Genomic DNA, 17,365 nt, shown 5'->3' on the forward strand with positions numbered 1-17,365 from the left:
CACTCATCCGTGTTTTACAACACTCCCCCTTGGATGACATAACCATGCAAATGCTAGGTAGGATCTCTGTAATGTGCTTGGGGTGCTGCTTCATTAAAACCTTACTAGGAAAACCCATTAGGACAAAACAATGGTGAAGGAAAAAGAGTACAACACGCATTACTCCCCCTGTTCCAAACATCCCTAGAAGTCCTTAAGTCTCCGCATTCCAATCTGGTGTGTGAGCTTCTTGAATGTCGATGTCGGCAATGACTTGGTGAAGAGATTGGCTGAATTGTCGCAAGACGAAACTTGTACCACTTGAACTTCTCCGGCCTTTTGTAGTTCATGTGTGAAGAAGAACTTGGGTAGAATATGCTTTGTCTGATCTCCCTTGATATAAACTTCCTTGATTTGTGCGATGCAGGCCATATTGTCTTCATATATAATAGTCTCTTCCTTGTCATCGGCCATTCCACAATCTGATCGGATGTGTTGAGTCATCGACCTCAACCACACACACTCTCGGCTGGCTTCATGCATAGCTAGGATTTCGGCATGATTAGATGATGTGGCTGCAATGGTCTGTTTCATCGAACGCCATGAAATTGATGTACCACCGTGTGTAAAAACGTAGCCGGTTTGAGACCTTGCATTATGTGGATCTGATAGATAACCTGCATCAGCAAAACCAACTAAACCTTCTTTGTTATAGTTAGTATAATATAAATCCAAATCTATCGTTTCTTGTAGGTAATGTAACACATGTTTGATAGCATTCCAGTGCCTTTGGGTTGGACAAGAACTAAATCTTGCTAGGAGGTTCACGGCAAGACATATGTCTAGTCTAGTGTGGCTAGCCAAGAACATTAACGCTCCTATAGCACTGAGGTATGGCACTTACGGACCGAGAATTTCTTCATCGTCCTTCTTTGGACCAAATGGATCATTTTCCAAATTTAAACTTCTCACAACCATTGGGCTACGCAATGGGTGAGCTTGGTCCATATTAAACCTCTTAAGTATCTTTTCAGTATATGTCATTTGATGCACAAGGATTTCATCATTTATGTACTCAAGTTGCAACCCCAAACAGAACTTAGTCTTACCTAGGTCTTTCATTTCAAACTCTTTCTTGAGATATTCAACTGTTTGGGCGATTTCCCCAGAGGTTCCTAGGATATTCAAATCATCCACATATACTGCTATGATTACAAACCCTTTGTTTGCAAACTTCTTTACAAAAATACATGGACTGATGGGATCATTCTTATAGCCCTCTTTGGTTAGGTACTCACTTAGTCTATTGTACCACATACGCCCACTTTGTTTCAGTCCATAAAGGGATTTGTCTAGCCTTATGCAGTATTGTTCTCGAGAACCGCTCTTATCTTTGAGCTCAATACCCTCTGGTAATCTCATATAAATTTCATTTTCCAGTGGACCATATAAGTATGCGGTTACAACATCCGTTAACCGCAAATCCAGTTTTTCTCTTATAGCCAGACTTAGCAAATATCTAAAAGTCGTTGCATCCATCACAGGGGAGTATGTCTCCTCATAATCTATTCCTGGTCTTTAAGAGAATCCTTGTGCTACAAGCCGTGCCTTATATATCACGATTTCACTATTCTCATTTCTCTTTCTTACAAAGATCCATTTATGTCCAGCTGGCTTTATATCGAATGGTGTCCTTAAGATCGGACCAAACACATTCCTCTTCTTTAAAGAGTTCAACTCCACGTCAATGGTTTCTTTCCATTTTAACCAATCTGTACTTTGAGTGCACTCTAATATAGACGTGGGTTCATGATCCTCATTTATTTCAAGTGCTACCTTATAAGCAAATACATCATCGATGTCGACATCTTTACGGTTCCATTGTATTCCAGACATGATATAATTGATTGAGATCTCATTATTATCAATACCTTCAGGTCCTTGAGGTTCAGCGTCCCAAACCTCATTTGGTACCTTAGGATTTTTCGCGGCCATGTCTATAATTTCCTTAACCTCGGTTTGATTTGCACCTTTCTTAGATTTACGAGGGTTCTTATCTTTGGAACCTTAGACTCTGTAGCAACTTGATTATTGTGTTCTTTTTGAACATCAATATGAACTGGTGCATTACAAGCTGGTATGTACGATTTCGTTCCTCTCTTTGGGTCAGCAAAGGAATTTGACAATTGAATAGCTAGCTTTTGCAAATGTATAATCTTTTGGACCTCTGCATCACAAGCTAGAGTCCGAGGATCTTGCCAATTTAAGGATGTTTGATTCCATGATATCTCTTTGACCAGCTTGTTATTCTCTCCACCTAACATAGGAAATTCGGATTCAGCAAACTGACAATCCGTGTATCTGGCCTTAAATAAATCACCCGTAGTTGGCTCAAGATACTTAATAATGATGGGAGAATCATATCCAACATATATTCACATCCTCCTCTGAGGTCCCATCTTAGTTCTCTGTGGTGGAGCAATCGGTACATAAACGACACACCCGAATGTTTTGAGATGGGATATGTCTGGCTCATGACCCGTAAGTAATTGGGATGGTGAATACTTATGTTCACTAGATGACCTGATGCGTATAAGCTCTGCTGCATGTAATAATGCGTGTCCCCAAGCCGACACAGGAAGCTGCGACCTCATGAGTAATGGCCGAGCAATTAATTGGATCTGTTTAATGAAGGATTCAGCTAATCCATTTTGTGTATGGACATGTGCCATGGTATGTTCCACACTCACTGGACATACAGTATTCATTAAACGCTTGAGATGTAAATTCACCAGCATTGTCTAGACGTATAGTCTTAAGTGGAAAATCTGGAAAGTGGGCTCGTAGACGTATAATTTGGGCCAGCAATCTAGCAAACGCAAGGTTTCTAGTTGACAATAGACAAACATGCGACCATCTAGTCGATGCGTCAATTAGGACCATAAAATATCTAAACGTCCCAGAAGGTGGGTGTATTGGTCCGCATATATCTCCTTGTATCCTTTCTAGAAAATTGAAAGTCTCTTTAGTAACTTTTACTAGTGATGACCTTATAATGAGTTTCCATTGTGCACATTCTACACAAGTGAGATGTTTAGGGATAACTTTTCTCTCTTTAAGAGTGTGCCCATTAGAATTCATTATTAGCTTACGTATCATGTTAGAACCCGGATGGTCAAGCCGGTCATGCCATAAAGTGAATTGTTCATTGAACATTTTATTCATTTGCCAAATTAGCCTCTATCATATTAATCTTAACATGGTATAAACCAGTGGCTAGTGCGGGTATAGACTCTAGGATTTTCTTAGATCCTTGGGTGATTTCAGTAATAATAAGCTCATTTTCAGCTGGTTGGATATAAGGCATCACTTAGTTCAAGATGTGTGTCTGGCCGTAGCCTTCAATTATCTTGTTATGCCCGTTATTGTACTAATATTGGCATTGTTCTTGTACTTAGCCATTTCTCAATATGGACAAGAATTATGTTTAAACATAAACCAATAATTTTATATAAAATAATTGAATTTAAACCATAATTATAATCCAATGAAATTCAAAGTCATAAAACATAGAAATTAAATCAAGACAATCTTTAATTATTCTCTTCTAGACAATCTGAAGTTTCATAATCCAATTGGTCATCATTCTCATGGTCGAAATCTCCTTCACCATTGAGATGAACCAAATTGGCTTATGGATTCTTTTTCAAACTCTCTTGATAGAGATCAATAAGATGCTTAGATGTTCTGCATGTCTTAGCCCAATGATTTGCCATACCACATCGGTGACAAACCGATTTAGTCTTATGTTGCGGTTTGAAAATTCTGCGGCCTCTACCACGACCACGACCGAAGTCGGATCGGTTCCCATGGCTATAACCTTCATACTGGTTTCCTTGGTACTGGCCACAACCACCATGTCCTCAACCACGGCCACGGTCGTGATACTTATCTCTATGGACGTAGTTGGTCTCTTTAATTTCCTTTTTTAGGCCCTTTCTTAGTAATGTCAACCTTGTGAGCCTCTGGTAAGGGGGTAGATCCAGGAGGCCTCACAGCACTATTAATCAACAATAGCTCATTGTTTTGTTCAGCAAGTAACAAACAAGAAATGAGGCTTGCATATATCTTAAAACCCTTTTCACGATATTGTTGCTGAAGCAGTATGTAATTAGTGTGAAAGGTTGAGAATGTCTTATGTGGCAAGTCCTCCTCAGTAACCTCCTTACCACATAACTTCAAAATCGAGACTATCTTAAAGCTATGAATTATACTCATCCACACATTTAAAATCCTGGATCCTTAGGTTTTTCCAATCGAATTGAGCCTTTGGTAGGAGTACCATCTTTTGGTGTCCATATCTGTTTTTCAACTCTGTCCAAAGGTCACGAGGATCTTCTATGGTAAGGTACTGGTTCAATATGATGGCGTATATGTAATATCGCCTTATATTTACTCTTTTCAGTGCAATCATTCTCATCCTCAATGCATTCGCATAGGTCTTTTGATTTCAGGTTGATCTTAGTGTCCAATGCCCATTGTAAGTAATTGTCTCCAGAGACATTAAGGGCAGCATATTGGAGATTGTTTAGCTTTGCCATCTACACAATACAAGACATGCATCTGATCATTAGCATGCGGTATTTGAGACCGAACCATGCATTTATTTTAGTTTTAGGCCATGCGGTATTTGAGACCGAACCATGCCATCAATTTAAACTTTAGGTCATGTGGTATTAGAGACCGAAACATGCCTTGCCTTTATGCTTAATTTCGTGGCTTTAACATGCATGAAAATAATCCTAGACAAATTCTAGTATGAACATGAAATATGCACATAATTTCAGGTTTTAGCAATTTTCCCTTTTCTTAGATAAATTTCCTTTTTCTTAGATAAATTTCCTTTTTCTTAAATTTTCCTTTTTCTTAGAATGAATTCCTTTTCTAGTTAGGATTAAGACAAATTTTAGGAAATATTTTCTAGGTTTTTAGGATAATGACTAGAATTAATTTAGAAGTTATCCTAATTTATGTTTTGATTTTTCATGCAAAACATAGAATAATTCCGATTTTAAATTGGATTTTAGGGTTTGATTTTTAAACAAACAATCAAGAACTATCGTATTTAAACAACCTAGAACAACCAGATTAATATTTTTCTCTTTTTGATTTTAGGTTTCTAGTTCTAAGGTTTTCATGCAACAAGCAAACAATCAATACCAACCAGATTTTAAACATGGTATAATTAGTGTAATTGCAAGCAATCCAAGCAATCCTAAACCTCAAGCAATCAGATTTTAAAGTTTTAGGTTTTAGGGTTTCAGGATTTCAAAGCTTAGGGTTTTGTTTGTTCATTGTTTACTTGTAGATTTTAGGGTTCTTATAGATTTAAGATCAGGTTTGATGTATATCTATGTCCCATGAGTTCGATTTATTTATCTTACACCGTTTGGAGGTTGATTGGAATTGAACCGGGAGCTAAAGACCTCGGTTTTACTTTTAGCTTGATCACGAACCTCGGCCCCGGATAGGAACTGACCACAAACTCGGACTAGTCAAGGACGAGAACCTGATCACGAACAGTAGCCGACCACGAACAAGGACGGAAGCTGATCGCCGAGCTTGGACGAACAGGGACTTTGTGTGCGGCGGCGGTTTAGGGTTTTAGGAATTTTCTCAGTTGAAGTTTAGAACAAGTCGTTCTGATAGCGTGTTGTAAACTAGAGAAACTCGAAAGAGGTTTTCTCATCTTATTATTATTAATCCAATCGAGAGTTACATATATATAGTGAAAGGCAAAACCCAAATACATTAGGACTAGTAAACCGACATAGACTAAGGAGGTGGCCGATGGGCCTTATGGTCTTGGACGTACATGGGCCGTGTATGAGCACTCATCCGTGTTTTACAACAAACGAAAATATCGAACTATATTTCTAAGTTCTAACAGTCAAGCTACTTTATAAAAAAAACTTTTCTAATGGGATTTTAATTAGTGTAATCATTCTTACAAAACACAAATGTCTTGATGGGCCTTTAAACTATTAGTATTAACTATCCACTTCAAAACAAGAAAGTAAAAAAAGTCAGCCTTATTAAAAAAATGGAATTTTGTAATTACACCAACTTTCCCCCAAAGTATTCACCCATACACCCACTTTCTACTATCTCTATACTTTTTTATGTCAAACAATTTACACCCTCCAACTAAACTAATCTTCTCTTTTTACTTTTTCTTTTTCATTTCTCTCTCTATTATTTTTTTCTCTTTTAATATTTTGTTGCTTTAACATTTCTTTTTAATTTTCATTACTATATTTAAGTTTAGTAACTTTATTTGTTCACAAAAAAAGATTAAGAAACTTGTAAATAAACACTTTTTGCATCTTTCAATATTTTTTTTCCACAAGAAAAATAATAATATATGAGACTAATCTAAATCAAATACAATTGAATTGGTTTCCATAGTCAAATCAACAAATTCTAAATCCAAACTAAATTGATTAAATAATTTAGAAATTATTGAATTTATTTAACTAAATTTTCAATATGAAATAGACTGTTTGTCCACATACTTTAAGCTTAAATTAGATGCATAATAGATTAACAAAATATTGCATTCATAAGTAGTTATCAATTTGGATAAGTTTTAAGGAACTTTGATTTGTTACCATTACCCACAAATTCTTTTTTTTTTTTGAATAAAATGTTAAATTATATTCAAAAAGAAAAAGTTACGTGTGTACAACTAGTGGAACTGTTTGCCAAGGGAAAGAAAAAACTAGAGTTTTAGAAGCTAAAATCTCGATGCTAGCCACCAATTCTATTGGTATCCACATGACCATGAACATATAGATTTGATGTTGTTGTTGTATCCTAAACTCTAAATCTTTAGAACCCACAAATTCGGTTGGTATCCATGACAACAATATATAGATTTGATGTGTTGCTATTACCACATTTATGGTCATGTGTTATGGATTTGATAAAAAACTTTGTTGTGTTACTAATACCCACATTTATGGTTATGTGTTACTAGAACCCACAAATTCTATTGGTATCCACATGACCATAAATATATGGATTTGATGTTGTTGTTGTATTCTAAACCCTAAATCTCTAGAACCTACAAATTATATGGGTATCCACATGACCATGAATAAATGGATTTGATGTTTTCGTTGTATCCTAAACCCTAAATCTCTAGAATCCACAAATTCTATTGGTATCCACATGACCATGAACATATGGATTTGATGTTGTTGTTGTATCCTAAACCCTAAATCTCTAGAACCTACAAATTTTGTTGGTATACACATGACCACAAATATATGGATTTGATGTTGTCGTTGTACTCTAAATCTAAGCCCTAAATCCTATAACCCTAAATTCAAAACATTAACACAAAATCTACATAAGCCCTAAAATTCAAATCTTATATTATTTTTTTGAAATTTAGTTATTCATAACTAATTTACCAAAGCACAAATATAAGTAAGTATCCATAAACTATACCATAATTTATCATCCACTTATCAATGAACAAATGTTCAGCTAAAATGGATAATACATAATTTATTTATCTAAAATATAGGAAAATGTATCTTAAAATATAAAATAATTGTAATCATAATCTATTGTACAAAAAAATTTATATAATTTATTGATAATAACTACAAAAATAACAAAAAAAAAAGAGAGAAAGAGGTGGGGGAGGAGACAATGGACCAAAAAAACATTTCCCTCTTTGTTGTTTTTAGTTACATATCATTTCCCTCTTATTATGAGGGCAAAATGGTCATAATAACTTGGACATATAAGCAAAAAAAACCTGAAAAAGTATAAAGAGATTTGATAGCGGGTGTAAGTGTAAGATGTTTAGTACAAAGTAAGTGTGGGTAGGTGTGGGTGCAAATAACCCTAACAAAAACTCTAACCGAAGGAGAAGGTTCGAAGTCTTCTTCCACGTGTCTTCGCCAATTAAAATCAAACACGTGTCAGAAGCTCTCTTCGCCATTGTTCGCCCTTTGAGTTCGTTCGTCTGCGATCTCTCCAACGATCAACGAAACCAAAGATCAAGCTTCCACCATGGTGGTTCTCCAATCACTAAATCTCTACGCAGTACTAATATCCCTAGCGATTCTATCACAAGTTTCTCAATCTCTCCACTTCGAGTTACACTCTGGTCGAACAAAATGTATATCAGAAGACATCAAAAGCAATTCCATGACCGTCGGGAAATACACCGTTGTTAACCCTAACGAAGCTCATCCTTCACCTCAATCTCACAAGATCTCAATCAGAGTCAGTACTCTCTAATTCCCCCCTGAAAATTTCATAATTTTTGATTTTTTTTTTGGTTGATTTGAAATTCTTACACAGGTGACATCGAGTTACGGGAACACGTATCATCACGCGGAAGATGTTCAATCTGGACAATTCGCGTTTACGGCGGTGGAAGCTGGAGACTACATGGCGTGTTTCACTGCTGTTGATCATAAACCTGAGGTTACATTGAGTATTGATTTCGATTGGAGAACTGGTGTTCAGTCTAAGACTTGGAGTAGTGTTGCTAAGAAGAGCCAAGTCGATGTGAGTTTTAATTGCTTTTAAATTTGTAACATCTTAAGAAATTGCTATTGGAATGAATAGGGAAAGGTTTGTTTTTGGTGGATAACTTGGGGTTGAGACTAGCTTTTGTATTGTACAGTGTTGATGTTATTCTAGTTTCCATGCCTCTTTGATGAATAAAGCTAAAAAATTTATGCTTTTATGTTGTATTGTCTTTGTTTGTACCAAGGTTATGGTGTAGTGTGTTTAAGAAGAGTTGAGTCGAAATGAGTTTGATTTTTTTACAGTTGAATCATCATATATTGTTTGGTAACAAACTCATAGTCCTGTGTGAGTTTGGTAGTTGATCAGTTAGATATAGAAAAATATTAAAGGTTACTACTCCTTTGGGATTTGTGCTGTATAAAGAGTCTCAGAGTTCAAATGAATTGGGAAATATTTTTTGTTGAGATTGATAACGCTGGTAGCTTTTGTGTTTGATGTTATTCTTGTCTTCATGCTTCTTTGATTATTGAACTAGATTCTTATGCTTCTGTGTTGTGTTTGTTTGTATCAAGATTATGGAGTTTGATGTAAAAAGACTGATTGAAACTGTCAACTCGATTCATGAAGAGATGTTTTATCTCAGAGAAAGGTAAAGAAAGTTCTGTTTTTTTTTTAATGCTTCTGGACTCTGGTTTGTTCTATAGACTCAAATATCTATCTTTTTATTCCTTTGAATCATGAGGACTTGTGCTTATAATGTTTGTGATGAGTTTTGTTTTCCTCAGGGAGGAAGAGATGCAAAATTTGAACCGGGCTACAAACTCGCAAATGGCATTGTTAAGTTTCTTCTCTCTTTTCGTATGCTTAGGAGTTGCTGCAATGCAGTTTTTGCATTTGAAGACGTTTTTCGAGAAGAAGAAAGTCATCTAAGATGGTTTTAGATTAAACATTACCACTTTTTTCTATTCCCCTTAGTTTTTGTACATTTAGATCTTTGGCTTAAGCATGTACTCTCCGAACTGGAATTTAAATGAATGTGAGAGATCACTGAGTTCAACCGAACTGAAGATCACTAGCAATCTTTGTCACACGCCTCGTCATGTACTGATGTCTGGTGTTTTTACGCTCACGTGTTACAAAAGATCCCAACCAAAGGATGAATCTGACTGTTAGGTGTAAGCACTGACTGCTGTTATGGATTAAGGTGAATCTTGTTCAGTTCATTGATCGACTAAAGTCACCATACAGATCTTTGAAGAAAATCTTATAACGAGATAATGGAGCAGAAATTGAAAATATTACATAAGGAATTCTCAAAATGTTCACAACAAGCTGAAAACTCTTGACACAGGGGAAATATTGCAGAGGTAGCAACATCTCTGTTCCTATATGAACAAGGAGAGATAAAGAAGAATTATGTTGACACACCACAAGCTACTTATCTGGAAACAGTCTCAAGCAGAGTTTACTTTGGTGCAGAACTTAAGCACCGGACTTGCTTCGTCCTCCCAGATTAGTTCCAACATAAAAGACTCGTCTACCTTTACGCCTTGAGCTTCACAGAACTGTTTCCACCCTTTTCCAAACCGCATTGTTCCGCCTTTTTTTTCCTGATAGAGATCCACCACCCGTTTTACTCCATCTTGACCCAACAGAGTTATCTTCCTTGGCTTGTTGATTCCATTCACCTTCGTGAAACCACACGGAAGAAACTGCACAAAAGATATGATTTGAGGCAAAATGGTGAACACCAATGAACAAAACTTTTGATGGAAACTTACCAGTTTAGAGGTTTCGAAAGCGGACTGTGTAAGAGTTAATGTCACGAATTGTTTTGGAGTATATGAATATGAAGCTCTACAATTCAAGCAATACTTCCTTTTTTTGATCTCCAAGCAATCCTGTGAGATGTTCTTATCTTCAATACTCTCATCCTCACTTTTTTTGGATCTGCTACTGTCATCTCCGCTGCTAGGACTTGAGGAAAGGGACTTTACATTATCAATACCTTCAGCATACTCTAATGGAGTTTTGTCACGGTTGGAATCTGCAGGGCACAAAGAAAGAATAGGGTTTTCCCCGGTCTCAACAAGTTTAAACTTGAAGGAGTCTCGAGCTTTTAATCCGTTGTCTTGGCAGAAACTGGTCCAGCCTCGTTTGATAATAGTAAAGCGTTTTGATTCGTAGTGTTTCAAGACTAAAGTCCATTCTCTTCCCCGTTCATTCTTTAAAGTTATCTTATTGCATCCTTTGTCCAGACCATTTGAGCTCACAAAACTTCTCCATAAATACTGCAAAACGCCACATCATGTACACGAGTCAGACAGTACATTTTGTATATCAATATATACAAATCAAGAAAGAAATTTTCAAGTTCCAATGATCCTTTTAGTAATATAGTGGAATATAAATCAAAGTTTTGTATTCACCAGTTTATCTTTGTTTAGGCTTGAAGCAGAGACAGATCCCACAAAATAGGAATGTTGAGATGAAGATTCTGGTTTTGGTCTATGTTTTGCAAGGTACAAACGCATGACAGGCGGTGCAGTTCTTCGGACCAGTTTGAATGTATATTGTTGACCTTGGCTCATCCCATTTGCATCACAGAAACTTTTCCAACCAGATCTGACATAAGTATGCATGCCTGCTTTGTTGTATGCCAAATTTAACTTCCATGATCTTCCTTCTTCGTTAAGAAGAACAATCTTCTTACCGCTCATTTTGTCTAGACCATTTGACCTCTCGAAACTCAGTGGTAAATACTGTAAAATGCCGTCACAGAGTTGGATTAATCTTTCTCAGTCTCACAATTGTAAACCAATACTAAGAGATTGTTTGCTTAAAATGTGAATAGAGTTTTTTACCAGTCGATCATTTCTTAGGCTTGAAGCTGTGACATTTCCCACAAAACTAAGATGGTCTGATGAAGACTCTACTGTTTTCCTCGGACCCTTCTTCGCTCTCGAACTGTTTCCTGTAACTAAGAACAATGAAAATCTCAATTTTGCATCTTTTCTACAGAATCCGAGTACATCCATAGAGAAAAAGTTTACCAATGTTGGTCTGGTCATCATCCATGTTTTCTACAGAAGCTCTGCATCTCGACCGGTACTTCCTTTTCTTGATCTCCAAGCATTCCTGTGAGATATTCTTGTCTTCTTCACTTTCTTCAGGATTTACATCATCACTACCTGCTGAACACTTTAATGGATTTTTGGCACGGTTGGGCTCAACGGGGCACAAAGAAAGAACAGGTTCTTCCCAGGTTCCAGACAGTTTAAACTTGAAGGGATCTCCAATTTTGAACCCGTTAAAGTCGCAGAAAATGGTCCAGCCTTTTTTGAGATAAGTAAGGTTGATTGACTTGGTGTGTTTCAAAACTAAAGGCCATTTACTTCCCTGCTCATTCTTTAAAATTATCTCACTGCATCTTTTCTCCAGACCATGTAAGCTCACAAAGCTCCTTGGAAGATACTGCAAAACGCCACATTAAGTTCCACAAATCAAGAAGGTTCCAAAAAGTGTGTGAGTTTAAGAAAAAATGGAATAAAAACCAGAGTATGTATTCACCAGTTGATCATTGCTTAGGCTTGAAGGACTGACAGATCCCTGAAAACAAGAATGGTCTAATGGAGATTCTGATTCTGATCTTTGTTTTGGCCTTGGTTTCGGACGGCACAAACGGATGACAGGCGGTGCAGATCTTCGGACCAGTTTGAATGTATGTTGTTGACCTTGGCTAATCCCATTTGCATCGCAGAATATTCTCCAACCAGATGTGAGATAAGTATGAATGCCTGTTTTGTCGTGTTCCAAACCTAACTTCCATGATCTTCCTTCTTCATTGCGAAGATAGATTTTCTTACCGCGCATTTTGTTCAGACCGTTTGACCTCGCGAAAGTAATTGGTATATACTGCAATGCAATCCCATCAGAGAGTTAAACTGATGTATCGAAGACTAATTAACAAAGAGGTTTTAATTTAAATAGTAGGAAACTAATCTAACCTGTCGATCATTGCTTAGGCCCCAAGCTGAGACTTTTGCCACAAAACGAAAAGGGTTTGATGAGCACTCCATTTTCTTTCTTGAATTCTTCTTCACTCTTGAACTGTTTCTTGAAACTAAAAACAAACCAATCAAGAATCTCAGTTTTGCTTATTTATTTACCGAGTTTTAGTATATATCATAAATCAAAAGCTTTTACCAATGTTGGTTTCATCATCATCATTGATGTTGTGAGATGATGAAGATGTATATTGAATCTCACAGCAACTTGGTCCCAAAGGTGTGACATGAAACACCATCTCTCCTTCATGTCTGAAAACGACGATGTCGCCAGTTCGGAGATCATGTGCAGAGGCAAAATCTTCCCACCCGTCCGTGAATTTCAGACCGTCCATCTTCACTAACCAGGTTATGTCCGACGCATCTGATCTCAGTTTCGCAGTCTTGTTTTGGTCGTTTCTTCCTTCAACGTACTTTGAGAAGAAAGCTACAGGAATGTCCTGCAATAAACATGCAAACAATATTTAACCGAAATGAACCATTTATATGATAATGTGAGATAAGAGAAAAGAAAAGAGTACGAGGTGAGTGCGGAAGCCTGGAAGAAGAGGCTTGAAGAAATGTGGTTTTATCGGAGAGTGAAGAGATTGATCCGCCATTGTTGAAACACTTCAAGAGAAACAAAGCCTCTTATATTATAAAAGGTGATGTGAACATATGAGAGAGGTATCATATTATAAAGACGTTTGTCTTCTTCTTCGTCTTGCATCTCTCGAGGTTGACATTGATGGTGAACAGTTTTGATTTAATGTTTCTGGTCACTTTTTTTTTTTTCTTACAGAAACTTTATCCTGTAAATCTAAAACAAGATTTTCGACCTCTCCTTCACTCTTTGTATTCAATAAAGTTATCATCCTCTACTTTTTAGAGCCGTTGATCTTCGTGAAGAATCTTTAGCACAAGGATCGAGCCAAAGGCTGATAGATAGATAGAACAAGACCAACTTTGATATTTTTTTTTTGAAATATAAGGTGACTGGTGACACTTAATGACAAGAATGGGTTATGCCTTGGAAGTGAAGCTATCCCATCTTATACACTGACGTAATTTTCGCTTCTTTTCAATGCTCTAATAACAGTAAAATACACTTTTCTATGGAAATACAGTGTTTATAATAAAATACACTTTTCTATGAATAATGTAGTTTATTTTTTATAACAATATTTGCATAGTATGAAGTTGTACGAAATAGTTTTTTTGAATTGTATAAAATTTCATTTCATTTCGTTTATTGGAAAAAACTAACAAGTCGACAATGAGTTGAAATTTTACAACCGTTCAACTTTTTCTTGTTTTGATATCAATGTGTATATCACCTAATGTCATTAAGAATTTTGAGATGTTATAATTATCTTTTGTAAGTAAGCCTAAGCCTTACTTCAATTATCATCTGACATACCGAGTAGGGTCCCTTAGTCACATGCTAGTTATTACTACTTTACAGTTTACACTTACACTGAATTGGCAAATCTGCTGGTTTTACTGCTAATACTTCTATCCTATATACTTCTTTCCTTTGTATGCTCTGTTTCTTGGAAATTTCTTCAGAAAATATACCTGAGATACTTACTAGTCTACAACGATGAGGGTTTAACGGATGGATCCCTTAAATGCTAGATAAATTGATGGTTTCATACTTCTCATGACACATTAGTAATCGCTTCTTGTTTCTTTCAAAAACTCTGTTCAAATTAATGGAGGCCTGTGATTTGTTCGTAGTGATCATCACGGTCACAGTTCTCACGCTCTTATCCTCCTCTCCGGTTTTACCTAAATTCAGTCTTGCCTCCCTCACCGTGACAAAGCTCAACAACTCTACCGGAGATCGTAGTTTCAGCTGCTTGGATATGCAGTTTCAAGTTCTAAACCCTAACTTGGTGACTGATACCTTCTACAACGACGTTTACTGCTCAGTTTACCACGGCAAACACCGTCTGGCCTCCACTGCGTCCCCACTCCCAGGCTTCTTTCAAAGGGCAGGAGAGACGACACAGATCAACGTCACCATCAATCTGATGCCTGGAGCTATTGCCAGTGGAGTACGCAATGACTTGGCCACTTATGGTGTTGCACATTTCGATGTTAAGCTGACTGCTGTTATAAAATGGCGCTTCCGGTCGCCCGTGTCCGTTGGGGTTTCGTGCCAAGATGTTGTAGTGGGTCTCCTACCGGCAAGTGGTGGTAACAGCAAGATCATTGGTCCTGCGAGGATGTGCCGGGTATCCTAATTTCTGAACCTTCAAAGTATAGACTTTGGTTATGAGCATGTAAAAGACTTGGGAAATCTTATGAATGATAGAAAGTGTTGTTGCCACTTCAATACACACAACGTACTTGAAATACAAGTAAACACTTGGGCACATTACAAAGGAATCAACAATCATTCATATATATACACACAACCACGATGAATTATGTTTTGAGTATATTAATGAGAAAGCTTGTATGAGATTATCAAGATGATTGCCAGAATGAGAGCCACGATTACTGAAGTAACGATCCATTTGTTCCTTGTCATTCTTCTTGACATAGCCGTCAAAACCTTCTTACTCTTGTCAATGGCGTCATCGACACCATGAAGCTGTGACCCAAATCAGAAAAATTAGCTTAACAGTGCTCATATTCAAGCGAATCACTGGCACCTATAGTGTAATTGTGGTACCTTGGAGTGCGCATGAAGGAGGGTTTGGCGTTGTTGACTCAAATCTTGGACAATAGAGATGCCAACCTCTTCTGTCTCCAGCATTAGTCTTCTACTCTCCCTGATTCTATCGCTTGATTGGTCAAGCCTCTCTACAGACATTGCCAATCTTCCTCTTTGATCAGCAGATACCTGGAACGAGAACAAGTAATGTCAACCGCAAAAACATCTATGCTATCTAAAAAGTTTGCACAAAGATGAATATTAAGAAGGATATCTCAGGACACAGAGGCCTAACTGAAGCGAGTCAATCAAGACAACTATAATTATTAGAAAACAAGAGTTTCTATTAGAATTTAGGAACTTACTGCATGCGGATCCGCCATTCCGGATTCCATCAAATCTTCACGGGAAGACTGCTTAGTATCTGTGGACGAGACTCGTTTGAACTCCTTCTTCAATTGATTGAGATCAGATTTATACTCTCTTAGTTTAGAAAGACACACAGCTTTAGCACTCGGCTGCAAACTTCTTGCTTCAAGATCCATTTTGCGGATCTACAGAAATAATCAAAAACACAAAAGCTTTAAACTGATGTTGGTAAAAAAGAACAGGATGATTCAAACATTAAGCAAGTCAAATGCTAATAAAAATACCAAGACATCAGCTTCGTCTATTCCAGTCTTGATCTCAGCAATCTTCCCCTTCTTCTCTTCTGCCAAAAGCACATAACAACAAATCAAAACTCTACTCTAGATTAACATGGCACCACAAAAATGTAACGAATTCTCAAACATGTCTATACACTATAACTCCAAGAAAGACAGACAGTGATCAACATAGGCTGGGAAGAACCAACTTAATAAACCTCTGCAGCTAAGGTTTCTATCTTCAGTCTTAAAAAATTACTTGATCACTTGACAAAACTATCTATCCAATCCACACAATGACATTCCAAGATACTACAGAACTCGTCAAATCCTAAACGAACTAACACGATTAGTAAAGAACACTCATCCACCAGCTACTTTCCAAATTCGAGTAAAACCTTCAACACTCTATACAGAACGATACTGATTGACATATAAATCTACATGCAAGCTACATAACGATCTTGAGTTAACTATAATTTCATCATCAGCAAAACTATTATCTTATGACTTGTGTTTCTCAGGGATCGACATAGGACTGAGAAACAAATGAAGAACCAGCTTTAATACATAACTAACTTGAGCTAACAAAGGTTTGCATTTTTAGCCTCAACTAAAACATGATTCCTCAATCAACATTTTTCATTCCCAGATGCTACAAAACTCGTCAGATCCTAAACAAGTTAGAACGATTAATCACGAACTCGTCCAAATATGGAGAAATCAGACGAAAGTATTCGACTTTTAGGTGCAAGAAAAACAAAAATTAGGTTTTTTTAAAAAAATCAGGGGAATTCGAAGATCTCGCGTTTCAAAAAACTTTTAAGATCCAAAATCGAGAGCGTCTTAGTTTAACCTGCGTCGGAGAGAGTCGATGCAGAGTGACATTTTCTGGAGAGATTGGTTGAGAGCTCGCAGTATTGGCGCTCGTACCCTTCAAATACGTCGCTCATCTTCAATTAAGAAAGTCTCGATCTCAAGAAATTTTTGGTGGAGCTTATCATCAATCGGATCCTTGGTTTGATGCGATCGGATCTGGAATCAAAGAGAGTTCTCCTCTTTGCTTAAAAGAAATTGTTTTGATACTTCTTCTTCTTTTAATTTTCTCTGCAGCCGGACAAGAAAAAGAACAACCAAAGCGGTGCGTTTCATAGGACACGTGAATTACACGGTGTATTTTAATTTATCGATGTATATATTGGACCAAACCGGACCAAAATGACAAAATCTGTTAATTTAGTTTAAGATACTATGCTCACATATTATTACCTCGATTACACCGTGTAATCTGTTAATTACACCGTGTTGTTACCTCCATTTTAATAGGTTGACCAACTAGGAGTAATGTTGCCTTCCTTTCATTGTCTAACTAGTTGGTGCTTTGGTTCAAATCTCAAATCTTCTGCCCCTAGTTTGGTTGGCGGAATTAGGCGCAATGGACCAGCGAGGGGACCAACTCATCCTCCTCCTTC

The 17,365-nt window shown here is 37.0% G+C and overlaps 3 protein-coding genes across 4 annotated transcripts; 1 reads left to right on the forward strand and 2 right to left on the reverse strand.

Moving 5' to 3' along the window:
* The first annotated feature begins 7,850 nt into the window (after positions 1 to 7,850).
* LOC104741182 (transmembrane emp24 domain-containing protein p24delta9) lies at positions 7,851 to 9,597 on the forward strand. Its single transcript, XM_010461975.3, has 4 exons — positions 7,851 to 8,283; positions 8,362 to 8,571; positions 9,108 to 9,184; positions 9,321 to 9,597. The coding sequence occupies exons 1-4, from the start codon at positions 8,068 to 8,070 to the stop codon at positions 9,463 to 9,465; spliced, it is 648 nt and encodes a 215-aa protein (XP_010460277.1). The 5' UTR covers positions 7,851 to 8,067; the 3' UTR covers positions 9,466 to 9,597.
* Positions 9,598 to 9,734: 137 nt separating this feature from the next.
* On the reverse strand, positions 9,735 to 13,436 carry LOC104741183 (B3 domain-containing protein REM17-like). Of its 2 annotated transcripts, none has more exons than XM_010461977.2 (9): positions 13,124 to 13,436; positions 12,742 to 13,042; positions 12,543 to 12,658; positions 12,106 to 12,450; positions 11,589 to 12,009; positions 11,400 to 11,515; positions 10,965 to 11,297; positions 10,317 to 10,826; positions 9,735 to 10,247 (listed from the first exon to the last, which is right to left on the reverse strand). In XM_010461977.2, exons 1-9 carry the CDS (start codon positions 13,199 to 13,201, stop codon positions 9,990 to 9,992), a joined length of 2,478 nt encoding a protein of 825 aa, XP_010460279.2. In that variant the 5' UTR covers positions 13,202 to 13,436; the 3' UTR covers positions 9,735 to 9,989. The 2 variants fall into 2 exon arrangements, with proteins under 2 accessions (XP_010460279.2, XP_010460280.2); XM_010461978.2 differs by having other exon boundaries at positions 11,400 to 11,509; positions 13,124 to 13,316.
* Positions 13,437 to 14,875: 1,439 nt separating this feature from the next.
* Positions 14,876 to 17,063, reverse strand: LOC104741184 (vesicle transport v-SNARE 12). The gene is made up of 5 exons (XM_010461979.3): positions 16,750 to 17,063; positions 15,900 to 15,958; positions 15,612 to 15,800; positions 15,265 to 15,435; positions 14,876 to 15,183 (listed from the first exon to the last, which is right to left on the reverse strand). Exons 1-5 carry the CDS (start codon positions 16,844 to 16,846, stop codon positions 15,031 to 15,033), a joined length of 669 nt encoding a protein of 222 aa, XP_010460281.1. The 5' UTR covers positions 16,847 to 17,063; the 3' UTR covers positions 14,876 to 15,030.
* Between the last annotated feature and the right edge of the window lie 302 nt (positions 17,064 to 17,365).

The sequence above is a fragment of the Camelina sativa genome, chromosome 14 (genome assembly GCF_030686135.1).
Source record: "Camelina sativa cultivar CO46 ecotype springtype chromosome 14, ASM3068613v1".
Lineage (NCBI taxonomy): Eukaryota > Viridiplantae > Streptophyta > Magnoliopsida > Brassicales > Brassicaceae > Camelina > Camelina sativa.